General features: G+C 37.4%; 1 protein-coding gene across 1 annotated transcript in view; it reads right to left on the bottom strand.

The window, feature by feature from the left end:
• Positions 1-13253, bottom strand: part of FBH1 (F-box DNA helicase 1) — a 97699-nt gene extending 84446 nt beyond the window's left edge. The window contains exon 1 of the mRNA XM_051961854.1: positions 13238-13253. Coding sequence (XP_051817814.1) covers position 13238 — 1 coding nt within the window. The 5' untranslated portion in view covers positions 13239-13253. The remainder of the gene's footprint in view (positions 1-13237) is intronic.
• Positions 13254-13539: the final 286 nt, after the last annotated feature.

The following is a 13539-nucleotide window of genomic DNA, read 5'->3' as shown; positions in this document are numbered from 1 at the left end:
TTTTGTACAGCAAAATAATGGTTTGGTCATGTATACTTATTGTGTATCTAATTTATATTTTAATATATGTAACATTTACTGGTCATCCTGCCATCTGAGGGAGAGGGTGGGGGTAAGGAGGGGAAAAATTGGAACAAGAGGTTTGGCAATTGTCAATGCTGTAAAATTACCCATATATATAACCTGTAAATAAAAGGCTATTAAAATTTAAAAAAAAAAAGTTTATGGGCTTAATGAAACCTCTTTTTGCATCAATGAATTAATGTTACCTATAGAAACCTAATCAGCTGCAAATCATACAACTAATGGGGATGGAAATATGGACAACACAATAATAAGAAACTTACCTAGTCACAGTGAGCTCACAGCCTTGGAGCTAGAAAGAAGCTTAGAGGGAATCTAGTTACAAACCCTTCATTTTAGAGAGGCCCAGAGATTAATTGACTGGCTTAGGGTCACATGAATAGAGGTAGGAGTATACTCTGATTCTTAATCCAGGTTTCTCTTAAGTTTCAAATTGCCTCAGTTAGCTACACATTCAGTTAAAACAAATGTAATTTTACTATATCACAAATATTATGATGAGATTTATGAAACAACTAACAAGATGATGGCCAAGGTTTCTTTTAATTATAAAACTTTAATTATGTAATTCTAAGAATCCAAAGAAAAATGCACAACTTCCATCCAATGAATAAAGCCCATAACAACTTCCACCCAATGAATAAAGCCCATAACTACAGGTGTCAAAAATAACTAAAGCTATGAAACAGTAATTAACTCATTCCTAGATCAGCAGCCAATTAAGGAATACACAGAATAGCTAAAAACCAAGAACTAAAGAAGAAAAAAGCAGACTGGATCGCTGTACTGGGGAAACAAGTAGGACTTTAAATGATACCAAGCTCCTCCCTAATGCCCGAAGGAAAAAATCTTTTTGACAATAAAATAGCTAAAAATTATTATTATACATCATGATCTCCAAAAAGAAATTAAAACATTGGGTGTTCCAAGGATTGTGCAAGGAGATAAATACAAATAAAACAATCCCTACAGTAAAACAAACAAATAAATAAATAAATCCATCAACAGTTTGCCTGCTGAAAGTTGCATAAAAGGAATTTTTTTGTTTAAAAAAAAAAAAAAGACTGAAACCAACTTGTAAAAACAAAGGTTCTTGGACTTGGTCTTTTTAAAAAATATATATATAAAGTATATAAAAATATATATGCATATATTTCTTTAAGTTTCTTTACTTCTTTAAAGTATCAGAAGATGGGGCAGCCAGATAGGACAGCAAAAGAGCCCTTGGCCAACAAAGCAGGAAGACCTGAATTCAAAGCTGTGTGACCCTGGAGCAAGTCACCACAGGCCCAAGTGTCTCCAGACATTATTCCTGATAAAAAGGTAAATCAAATAACTGTAGACTATGGAAAGATTACTGTTGGTTTGTCTGACAAAAAGGTGGAATTTTGTGAGTTTTACCTCATAAGAGAAAGTTTAGTCATTAATCACCAGGATCTCTGATATGAGACAAGTGAAAAAGTCCGTTGCAAAAAGGCTGAATTAAAGTATCAACAAAATCGGATGTCAGAAAAACTTCAGCTGGTTTTGTGGGAGCCTGCTGACTGGTTCAGAGCCGCTGTTTTACAGTCTGACCGGAGCCAAGACTGGAGCACGCTGGGAAGCTCACTGGACAATAGCCAAAGCAGGCTGCAGTGTGAGCAACTGCCTTCTAGCTCCACCTACAGCTTGGGAGGTGAAACCTCTGAGAGGCTCAGAGCAGAAATGGCAAGCTGCTGCTTTAGGGTAAGAAGTTCCAATCTGACTGAAGAAGTGGCCGAGCATGACTACCTTGTCCAGAGAGCCAACCTGAGGAGTTTTGCTGTATGAGTCCTCTTTTTCCATTTAATTCCATTTTGTTTAATCATATTGAGTGATAGGCTGGTCTCCGCTGCTCAGTTAACCAAGGAACTCTGCAATTCTCTAGATTAAGCAAACTCTATGTCACAATATCACATCTTTGTCAGGACCCTGTCACTGTGAGCCAAAATTCTGAAAAATGTCTAACACAAGAGAAGAAAACCAGAAGTGAAGTGGAGCAATTAAAAGAGAAGACGCATTGTGTAGTACAAATTGTTCCTTGTTGAGACCTGCACTTGGGGAACCCAGAAAATCCTGTAAAAAGGTTCAAGGGAACTGCACTGGCTTGGTTCTCCAAAGTCCCTCTCCCCACCATCCCCAGCTGTGAATCACAGCACATTAGAGAAACCTAAAAGATGTTTTGGTAATCATCATCTCACTCTCTGAACAGAACTGGCCGACTTTAGGAACCACTCTGGCCCACATTGGCATTCAGGATAAGAGCCTGGAAGTCATTTTTACTGACACAGATGTTGCTTGTGAAAGAATGTATGCTTTTCTTTAAACATTAATAATCTTGCTGTTCTTAGAAAATATATATTCTGTGTAGAGATGAAATAAATCAGAGGCAACAGGCAAAGCTGCCTCTCAGCCCCGTATCATTATCATCCTCTCACATGACATGATCTATTCTGCTGGTCAGAATTAGATCCCCAGCAGCCACTAGCAGGTGGCTTCCGTGACAGTTCCTAAACCAACCAAAGACATCAAGACTTGCAATACAGTTTTGTTCACCCAAGTACAGGAGTTTTCCTACTGTCCCTGTGTGAGGTTTCTAAAAATGCCCACTCACTCATCTCCAAGGAGAGAAATACTATATGCACTGGGCAGCGTGATCCAAGTTTATGAATGTATTGAACATTTCCATACTTGCTTTATGTTACCTGATTGTATTATTATTATTCTTGCTTTTTCTTAATAGTAAATAAAAGTTTTCAAGTTTTATTTTTTAATCATGATGTCACAGTGACTGACTGTGTAACTGAACAATTCCCTAGCTTAAATTTAAATTTTCTAAACTATAAATCATTACCATAGTATAATTACTTTCTCAGCTCCCTGTTAAGAGTTTTGTCACTGCTTCATTAACTCAAGAGCCAAAGAGGATATATACCAAAGTGTGAATAATGTATCTTCCCCACAAAAAGACTACATTTGGACTTGGAATGAGTTCAAGTAGCAGCTGTGTAGTTGTGACTTTTTTCTGTTGGTGTCAGGAAGCCAGCCTAAGGTAAGGTGAGGGAATCAATGTGTGAATGTCAGCTAGTAAAGAGGAAAGATGAAGGCCTAAATGAGGTGGCGAAAAATAGGAATAAAGAACAATGGAAAACTTAAATGATGTTGAAGACAGAGAAATTACAAGACTATCAACTGACTGAATGTGGAAGGGTAAAAAGAGAAAGTCAAAGACAATAGTAAGGCTGAAAATCTGAGAAGGGAAGATGGCACCTTCAGCAGAATGAGGGAATCTGGAAGAGGGTAAGATGGGGGAAGGGGAGAAGCTGTGGTCTGGAGAGGCAAACCAGAGCACAAGGAGAAAGATGATTAAGTTGTCTTGGACTTATTCAGTTTGAATCTATAGGATATATATGTAGTTTGAAATATGTAGTTGGGAATGTGAGATTTGAGTTCAGGAAGTAAAACCAGAGCTAGGTAGGCAGAACTGAGAGTTATTTTCAAAGAAATGAAAATTAAGCCCAGGAAAGCAATCAGATTACCAAGGAAAGTCAAACTAAGATTTTTGAAGTGAAATTACCAATAACCTTTGGTAAATTTGAGGATTTTATCTTTCAGGTTTTTTCAAAGTGAAACACAGCTGCACAATCTAAATTCATCACTGTTTCTTTTTCCACATTGAAAGTAAAATTTTTTAAAGTCTGATGTATAAACTAATGCAGACAAGATTAGAAGGGAAGCAAGAAACTGGGAAAATATTTTTACAGTCAAAGGTTCTGATAAAGGCCTCATTTTCAAAATATATAGAGAATTGACTCTAATTTATAAGAAATCAAGCCATTCTCCAACTATTAAATGGTCAAAGGATATGAACAGACAATTCTCAGATGAAGAAATTGAAACTATTTCTAGCCATATGAAAAGATGCTCCAAGTCATTATCAATCAGAGAAATGCAAATTAAGACAACTCTGAGATACCACTACACACCTGTCAGACTGGCTAGAATGACAGGGAAAGATAATGTGGAATGTTGGAGGGGATGTGGGAAAACAGGGACACTGATACATTGTTGGTGGAATTGTGAATAAATCCAACCATTCTGGAGAGCAATTTGGAACTATGCTCAAAAAGTTATCAAACTTTGATCCAGCAGTGTTACTACTGGACTTATATCCCAAAGAGATGTTAAAGGGAAAGGGATCTATATGTGCATGGATGTTTATGGCAGCCCTCTTTGTAGTGGCCAGAAACTGGAAACTAAGTGGATGCCCATCAATTGGAGAATGGCTGAATAAATTGTGGTATATGAATATTATGGAATATTATCGTTCGGTAAGAAATGACCAACAGGATGATTTCAGAAAGGCCTGGAGAGACCTACATGAACTGATACTGAGGGAAACGAGCAGGGCCAGGAGATCATTATATACTTCAACACCAATACTATATGATGACCAATTCTGATGGACCTGGCCATCCTCAGCAATGAGATGAACCAAACCAATTCCAATGGATCAATAATGAATTGAACCACTTACACCCAGTGAAAGAATTCTGGGAGATGACTAAGAACCATTACATTGAATTCTCAATCCCTATATTTTTGCCTGTCAGCATTTTGGATTTCCTTCACAGACTAATTGTACAATATTTCAGACTCTGGTTCTTTTTGTACAGCAAAATAACGGTTTGATCATGTATATTTAGTGTGTATCTAATTTATACTTTAATATATTTAACATCTACTGGTCATCCTGCCATCTAGGGGAGGGAGTGAGGGGAAGGAAGGGAAAAATTGGAACAAAAGGTTTGGCGATTGTCAATGCTGTAAAATTACCCATACATATAACTTGTAAATAAAAGGCTATTAAAAAAAAAAAGGAAAAAGAAAAAAATAAATACACAGCTGCAACTTGATAATAGTCGGTTCAAAAATTGTATAAAATTGTACAAATTGAAATAACAGCTTTAGTCAATAAATTCTGGTGAGTTTCCATCAAAAAAAAAAAAAAAGTATGATGTGTGTGGTTTTTGTTTTTATTTTTAAATATTACATGGAATTTTTCCTCCTATATGACTTCTTGCAAAAACAGTGACATAAAAAATGTCAAACAAAGCCCAGTTATAATGAGAAACACTCAAGTAAAGATTACATATATATATATATATATATATATATTATATGTATATATATAATATATATAAAACTCCAGATAAAAAAGAAACATTCAATAAAATCAGAAAACTTGTCCATTTACTCCTGAATTACAAAAGAATCTACGAGTTTTCTGATTGGGTGAGCACTGGGATCAGCATAAAAATACCATAATATCAACCCAAGCCTAATGGAGTTATAGTAAGGGATAATGTCAACTCCTAGTAGGTGACATTAAGAGAATGGCAGAACATGTTTAACTTTTTTAAAAAGAGAGAAAATGGCAAAGATATTCAATTACTTGCTTAGCATAGGTAGTAGGCACCTGATAAGTGTTTACTGACTTGCAATATGGAGCTCTTAGAGAAACCTAGTACAATCTCTAATGTCTACCAAGGCTGCATCTTGAGACAAAGCCAGTTCCCAATCTGCACTGGAAACCAGAAACTGAATCTCGGCTTCTAATATCCAGCTGGGCTCTGTCAGAGTCATACCACTGGACAAAGCCAACTCCTGTTAGGAGTAAATAAAAAAGGAAATCATCATTTCTATATATTATAACCAAGTACAACGGTAAGAGCTAGAAAGAAAAATTCCATTTAAATAACTTGGCAGTCTACCTGCCAAGAAAAACCTAGGAACTATATGAACACAATTATAAAACAATTTTCACAATTAGATCTAAATAAATGGAGAAATATTAATTTCAGGAGTAAGCAGAAATATTTAAAAATGATGATTTTACCTAAATTGATTTATTCAGTGCTATTCTAAATTACCAAATTACTATTTAACAAAACTTCTGGGAAAAATGGAAAGCAATTAAGCAGAAATTAAGTATGGATCCACAGCTTATACCATATACCAAGATAAAATCAAAATGGGGGTGCATGATTTCATATATATAGCAAAGGAGTATGGAATATTTTACCTGTCAGAACTATGGATAAGGGAAGAATTATGACCAAACAAGGTTTAGAGAACAACAAACTATGTTAAGTGGATAATTTTAATTAAATTTTAAAGTTTTGCACAAAAACCAAGGTAGCCAAGATTAGAAGAAAAGCAAGAAACTAAGAAAATTTTACAACCAAGCTTTTCTAACAAAGGCCTTATTTCTCAAAAATAGAGGGAGGGCTGAGTCAAATTTATAAGATGAGTCATTCCTCAATTGATAAATGGTCAAAGGATATGAACAAGTAATCACCTACAGAGACAAGATGGGACAAAAAGACAAGGGTGACCAGTATGCCTTGGATCCTGAAGTCGTCGTTTTGATTTTCAGAGGAAATCAAAGTTATCTATAGAGATATGAAAAACTGTTCTAAATCAAAGCTTTTTAAACTATGAAGAAATGATGGGGTGAGTAATGGGAATGAAGAGAGACATGAAAAATGTGGCAAGAGTAAAAAGTTTTTGAAGGTTCCAAGTCTTGCAGTATCAAATATTTCTCCAAGATTTAATTCTTTATGTAAAAACAAGCATATCCATGCAAACTTGCTTTCATCTTTAATAAATGATACAATATGTATACCAAACAATTGTTTTAAAATAAATTTATCATTTACAATTAGTAAGTGTTAGATTTGTATAGCTATTTATCAGAGTTGCATAAAAATTTCTCAGGCATAAAGAGGTAAAATTTAATAAGTCCTTCTCTAAATCCCTACTGAGTAGAGAAATGTAAATAAAAACAATTCTGAAGTACCACTTCATACCTATAAAACAGGTTAAGATGACAGAAAAAGAAAATTACAAATGCTGGAGGAAATGTGGAAAAACTGGGACACCGATGCACTGTTGGAACTCTGCAGATTCACAAAATTTGGACAGCAATTTGAAACCATGACTTAATGGCTGTAAAACAGCATACCCTTCACCCCAGCAATATCACTGCTAGGTCTATATCTGAGATCAAAGAAAAATGAAAAGGACTCCTTTTTACAAATATATTTATAGCATCTCTTTTTATGGTAACAAAGAATTGGAAATTGTTGGTATCTCCATCAACTGGGGAATGGTTAAACAAGTTGTGAGACATGATTAGGATGGAATATTATTGTGGTATATAACAAATAAAAGAATGGCTTCAGAAAAACCTGTCAAAATTCATATGAACTGATGCAAAATGAAGTGACTAGAACCTGGAGAACATTGTACACAATAATAGTGACACTGAAGTATGCACAACTGTGAAAGATTTAGCTACTGTCAGCAATACAATGATCCAAGACAATTCCAAAGGATTTATCAAGAAAATTGCTCCAATCATTATATACCTCAACAACGATACTGTTTGAGGATGTATTCTGATGGAAATGGATCTCTTCGATAAAGAGAGCTAATTCAGTTTCAATTGATCAAGGATGGACAGAAGCAGCTACACTCAAAGAAAGAACACTGGGAAATAAATATAAACTGCTTGTATTTCTGTTTTTCTTCTCAGGTTATTTATACCTTCTGAATCCAATTCTCCCTGTGCAACAAGAGAACTGTTCAGTTCTGCACACATATATTGTATCTAGGATATACTGTAACCTATTTAACATGTAAAGGACTGCTTGCCATCTGGGGGAGGGGGCAGAGGGAAAGAGGGGAAAAATCGGAACAGAAGTGAGTGCAAGGGATAATGCTGTAAAAAATTACCTTGGCATGGGTTCTGTCAATAAAAAGTTTAAAAAAAAAAAGAAAGAAAGAAAGAAAATTGCTCCAGAGAAAGATTTAATGGAGTCTGAATGCAGACTGAAGTACACTTTTTTATACTTATTTTTCTTGGATTTTTTTTTGTCTTTGCTTTTGCAACATGGGTAATATGGCAATGTTTTACATAACTGCACATGTATTATTTAGTTGTTTCAGTGATTTCCAACTCTTTGGAACCTCATCTGGAGCTTTCTTGGCAGAGATACTGGAGTGGTTTGCCATTTTCTTCTCCAGCTCATTTTATAGATGTGGAAACTGAAGCAAACAGGATTAAGTAACTTGCCCAGGATCACACAAACACCTAAGGTCAGAGGCCACATTTGAATTCAGATCCTCCTGACTCCTGCTACTCTATTCACTGGGTCACCTAACAACTACTGCACATGTACAATCTATATTAAATTGACGGCCTTTTCAAGAGGGCAGGAGGGAAAAGAGAAAGGGAATTTGGGACTCAGTTTTGTTTTTTAAAGAATGTTAAAAGTTGTTCTAAAATATAATTGAATAAAAAATGAAATGTTTAAAAAAATTACACACACACACACACACACACTTTAATAGAAGTTCAAAGGCTGTGTACAATTTACTGCTCCCTGATTATCCCCTATGCTTTCCTGTTCCCTAACATGGTATGACTTCCTTCCCACTAGCCTTACTCAAAAAAAAAAAAAAAAAAAAAAATCCAACCTAGACTTTACCTTTCCAATTCCTAGTCTAGTCTTCAAGGCCCAATCCCAAATTTTACTTCTAAGATGAACTCTTTCCAGAACCCATAAGCAAAAAGCAATTTCTCTCTCTCATAAATTTCGCAAGTACTTTGTACTTTTCACAGAACTTTCAAATACTATCTATGTTATCTGTATACAAGTCATCTTTTCAATCCAGATTATAAATTGCTTGAAAGCATGACTTGTATAAAATAAAATTATAAAATGCTAAAATTGGAATGGACCTTAAGAGATTAATTTTGAACCCTTTTATTTACATGTAAGAAAAAAGTGTTCCAAAACAAGTGATATAACAAAGTCATCTGGTCAGTAGGTGATAGATCCAGATCTAGAACTCAGCTTTCAATGCCTTTTTGTTCAGTTTTACCATCTTGTTTTATTAGGAGGGGCGATTGGAATGGTGGATTGGAAACTAGTCTCAAAGTCCAAGACCAACCACTCAAGTATCATCTTTGACTCACACTGGCCACATAACCAAAGGTAAGTCATTTAGTCTAGCGGTATTCTGAGAAATTCTCTAAGACTCTAAATTGCAGACAATATATTCATAGCTGACATTTCCTCATCTGGGACTTCCTTCTATCAATGAAATCATAAATCTAATTCTAACTCCCTATCCCAAAGTTATTATTAGCAACAACAATACAAATTCATATTTATGTAGCATTTTAAAGTTTTATCATCTCTGCATCTACCCTAGTGCTAAGAAGAGTGACTTATTGATAAATGATGCTCAATGTCTTAGAAATTAAAAAACAATCAAGGAGGATGTACATACACAAGTCAACGAAACTTTGATGGGGGGATGACAGAGTATGGGAGCTTTAGGAGGCCTGAATCTGGAGGGGAAAAAATCCTGCCCAAGGGTAGGGCCTTTAAGTATTATGAAGAAAAAACACAAGACCTGGGGACAGAGACAGTAAAAAAACTATCTCTATGGAGCTCTGGGGCACAATGGAAGGACTAAACTAGGAATACAGAGTTCCAACTTTGCCACAAACTACTATTTTAGCCAAGGCATTTCTCCTCCAAATTTCTTTATCTATAAAATAAGATAAGATTGATATTCAGTTTTTGACTATGAGATCCTGTGTGGGATTTTCTTGACAAAGACACTGCAATAGTTTGCCATTTCTTTCTCCAGTTCATTTTACAAGTAAGGAATTGAAACCAACAAGGTTCATGGTCTTGCCTAGGGTCACTGCTACTATCTAAGGCTAGTTTTAAACTCAAGAAAATTAGTCTTCCTGACATCAGTCTATCTGGCTGCACAAAAGATTAGATTAAATCATCTCAAAAGTCCTATCCAAAAGCCTCCCTATCTACTTCACAGTGGCTCTTTATGTGCAAAATAGTAATAATCTATTTACAGACAGTTTTACTTCCATGCGCATTATCTTGTTTGTTACTCATATATCTGTGAGATAAACAGGGAAGGTTACAATTATCTCCCTTTTACTCTCAGCAAACATTTATTAAGCACCTACCACAGACTCTATAATAAATGCTGAGGATAACTAGGAAAAGAAGCTTACACTTTGATGAGGAAAGTAATACTATCATAATGACAAATGGTTGTTGATGAAGCCTAGGTCTCCTAGCTCGCCATTCTTTCATTATACCCCCATCAATTCTTTCTCATTTATTACCTTTATACAAGTAACAGCTAGCATGTATATAGCACTTTTTTATTTTTGCACATGTTATTTCATTTGACCCTCAAACCTATAAGATTGGTGAACTTATTATCCCCATTTTACAAAGGAGGAAACTAAGGCTCAGCGAAACTAAGTGACTTGCCTAAGGTCACAAACTCTGCAAGTTATGTGGGGTCTAATTTGAAGTCATCTTCTGGATTCCAAATCCAGGATTCATACAGTCTTTACCACCCAACAATGATTCCAGGTCTACTTACTTCATCCAGCTACAGTAGCTCTCCTGAGCACCAGTCCAGCATTATCAATTGCCTACTGAACATTTTGAACTAGATGTTTCAGATATGTTGAACTAAGCATATCTTAAAAAAAAAAAAAATTCACTACCAACTCATTACCCTCCCCCCAACTCATCCTTCTCACAAGGAGAGAAAATTTCTAATTTCTAATTTCTGTGAAGAACCCCATCATCCTCCCAGACCCCAGAGCTCCTTCATTCCCTCACTCTATCTAGCTAATCAGTTGCCAAATCTTCTATCTCCATAATTTCTCCTGAAATAATACCCAATTTTCTAATTATGCAGCTTCCACCCTAGTTCAAGTTCTCCCCACCTCTACAGTGAAGTACTGGAAAAAAAAAAAAAAAAAACACTAATAAGTTTCCCCATCTCAATTCTCTCACCACTCTAATCCACCCTTCACAGTTGGTAAAGTGATTTTTCCTAAAGCACATGTCTGCCTTCATCACCCTACTCCTCAATTTAATAAACCTTTCACATCAAATAAGATAGTCTGCCCTTTTAAACATCTTCTCAATTGGGTCTCTTCCTATCTTTCTCGTCTTCTCATGTATTACTTCCCTACACACATTCTGCATATTAGCTAAACTAGTCTTTTTGTCTCAAAATGACAGAAGTTGCTCTTTCTCTGTGCCTTTTTACTGTCTCCCATCCCTAGATTATCTCCCTCTTCACTTTGAACTTTCAAGATTCAGCTTCTGAAATACCACTTTCTGCAAAAGGCCTTTCCTGTTTTCCACCCCTATCCCAATAATTCCTTCCCTTCTAAGATTACCTTCCTTCTAGACAGGCAACAAATAAGCACCTACCGCAGCAGAGCCTGCTGCAGGTATCCAGGAGGAGGAGCATACCCTCTAATGAGTAAAGACAAACAAAAGGAAAACCTAAAAAGGAAAGGGAAGGTACCCAATAAGGACAGTGCTAAGTATGAGGAATGTGAGATGAATGATCTGGAACTTTCCCCCAAAATTAAAGTTTGAGGAAGAACTCACCAATAGGAGATTTCCATTAGAATATAAGTTCTTTGAGGACAGTCTTTTTTTTTTTTTTTTTGGTATGTCCCAATACTTAGTACAATATCTAGTATTTAAATGCTCAATAAACACCTGTATTACTGCCAGCTATGACACGTTGGACAGACTGGAAAAGACGGGAAATGAGATGGCAGCTGAACTAGGGCTTGAAGAAAAGAATGGATGTTAGTAAGGGGACTGGAAAGGGTCTTTCCTGGAGGGGGAAAGGGGTTAGGCTAAATAAAAGGCACAGTGAGAGGGGTAAGATAAACCAATAGTCCAGTCTATGGAAAGAGAATACCTTAAAAAAAAAAAAAAGAAAAAGAAAAAAAAATGGCATCAAATCAATTTTAATATCTATTCAGTAGGCAATAATGAAGATTTTTGAAAAGGAGGGAAGAGAAAGAGTTTTGTGTTTTTTTTTTTTCTTTTAAACACAGATGAGTAAAGGAAAAAGTGCCCAACTAGAGTCACAAAGTGAAAAATGAAAAACTGAACTCAGGCTTCTCCCAAACTTATTTAACTCAATCTAACCAACTATTGGAACCTACTAATTGAGGGACTGCTCCATAAACGCAGCAACTTATCCCCAAGTGCCTTCTCTCTCCCTCCGCCTCTCATCGAACAATGAGAAATGTTGCTAGGGAAAGGGTGACTGTGAGAAGCCCCCCAGAGAGAGCAGCAGCAGGAGCAGAAGGAAAGATGGACGAAAGGCAGGGAGAGCCAGGTCCCAGGACCCGTCAGATGCGTTTCTCTCCAACAGACGATGGGTTACGATCTTTGTGCTCTTCTGCTCCACCCGGCCAGGTTTTCACTTTTCCAGTTTCGGTAGCACAACTCCGCCAAACTCATCCCGCGCTTCCCTCAGTCCCGGCGGCCTCCTGGCCCTGCACACCACCCTCACCAGCCTCCATCTGGGGGCGGGGCCTAGCCTGCCAACCGGCATTTTTCATCCTGGCCAGCTCCCTCCCCAGCTACGTTTTGGCTCCCTCCCCCATTAGAACGTAAGCTCCTTGAGGGCAAGATTTTTTCCTTTTACACGAACATGGATTCCCAGGGCTTAGCACAAAGTCCAGAACGTTCTAAAAGCTTAATAAGTGCTTGTGATGTTTTCTCCCTAGAGCTCCCCTCCACCTCTTCTTTCCATCCCTCCCCCTCTCCTCTTCTTTTCTCCGTTCCTCCCCCTTTTTTTGCCCTCCCCCTCTTATTTTCTCCGCCCCCCCTTTTTTTATATCCCCCTCTCTAAAATCAGTGTATTTTCCTTCCCCAAAATCTAGTCTTACACAGAATTAAAATGTTAGGACCTAAAAGGGTTCTCCTTCCCCCCCCTCCCCCCGCTTTGATATCCAATCTAAGTCCCTCGTTTTACAGATAAGGAAACCGACTCATGAAGGGAACGTGACTCTTCTAAGGTCACACAGCTCACAGAACTAGAATAAACAAACCCATCCATAGGATGGGGAAGCGGCGGTCATTGTTCAAGTTCTAAGGCTGCCCAACAGGGATGGGCTCGGCTACTCTCTCCAGCTCTTTCCTCAGCCCCAAATCCCGCCCGCACCCGCAATGAACCCGCTCTCACGGACTTGGGCATTTCGGAGTGTGGCTGCTACCGCCGCGCAGAGGCCTCCTCCTCCTCTTTCTCCTCCTCCTTCTCTCCTCCTCCTCCTCCTCTGACAGCCCCGCCCCTCGGCCCTTCTCCCCTTCCGCCCTTTCTCCCCTTCCGCCCCTTCGATCCTTCCGCTCCTTCCGGCCTGGTTCCAATCTTCCCAAACCGCTACAAAGTAGAACTCGGAATTCCTGTGACTTCCTCTCTAAAGTCCCACCCCTCGTCCCTAGCAAGTGCAAAAAAAGAAATAAACCAAAAAAACTAAACTAAACTAAAATA

This window comes from Antechinus flavipes, chromosome 5 (genome assembly GCF_016432865.1).
Source record: "Antechinus flavipes isolate AdamAnt ecotype Samford, QLD, Australia chromosome 5, AdamAnt_v2, whole genome shotgun sequence".
Classification (NCBI taxonomy): Eukaryota; Metazoa; Chordata; class Mammalia; order Dasyuromorphia; family Dasyuridae; genus Antechinus; species Antechinus flavipes.
The sequence above is the reverse complement of the archived record's forward strand: the minus strand, read 5'-3'. Positions and strand labels throughout refer to the sequence as shown.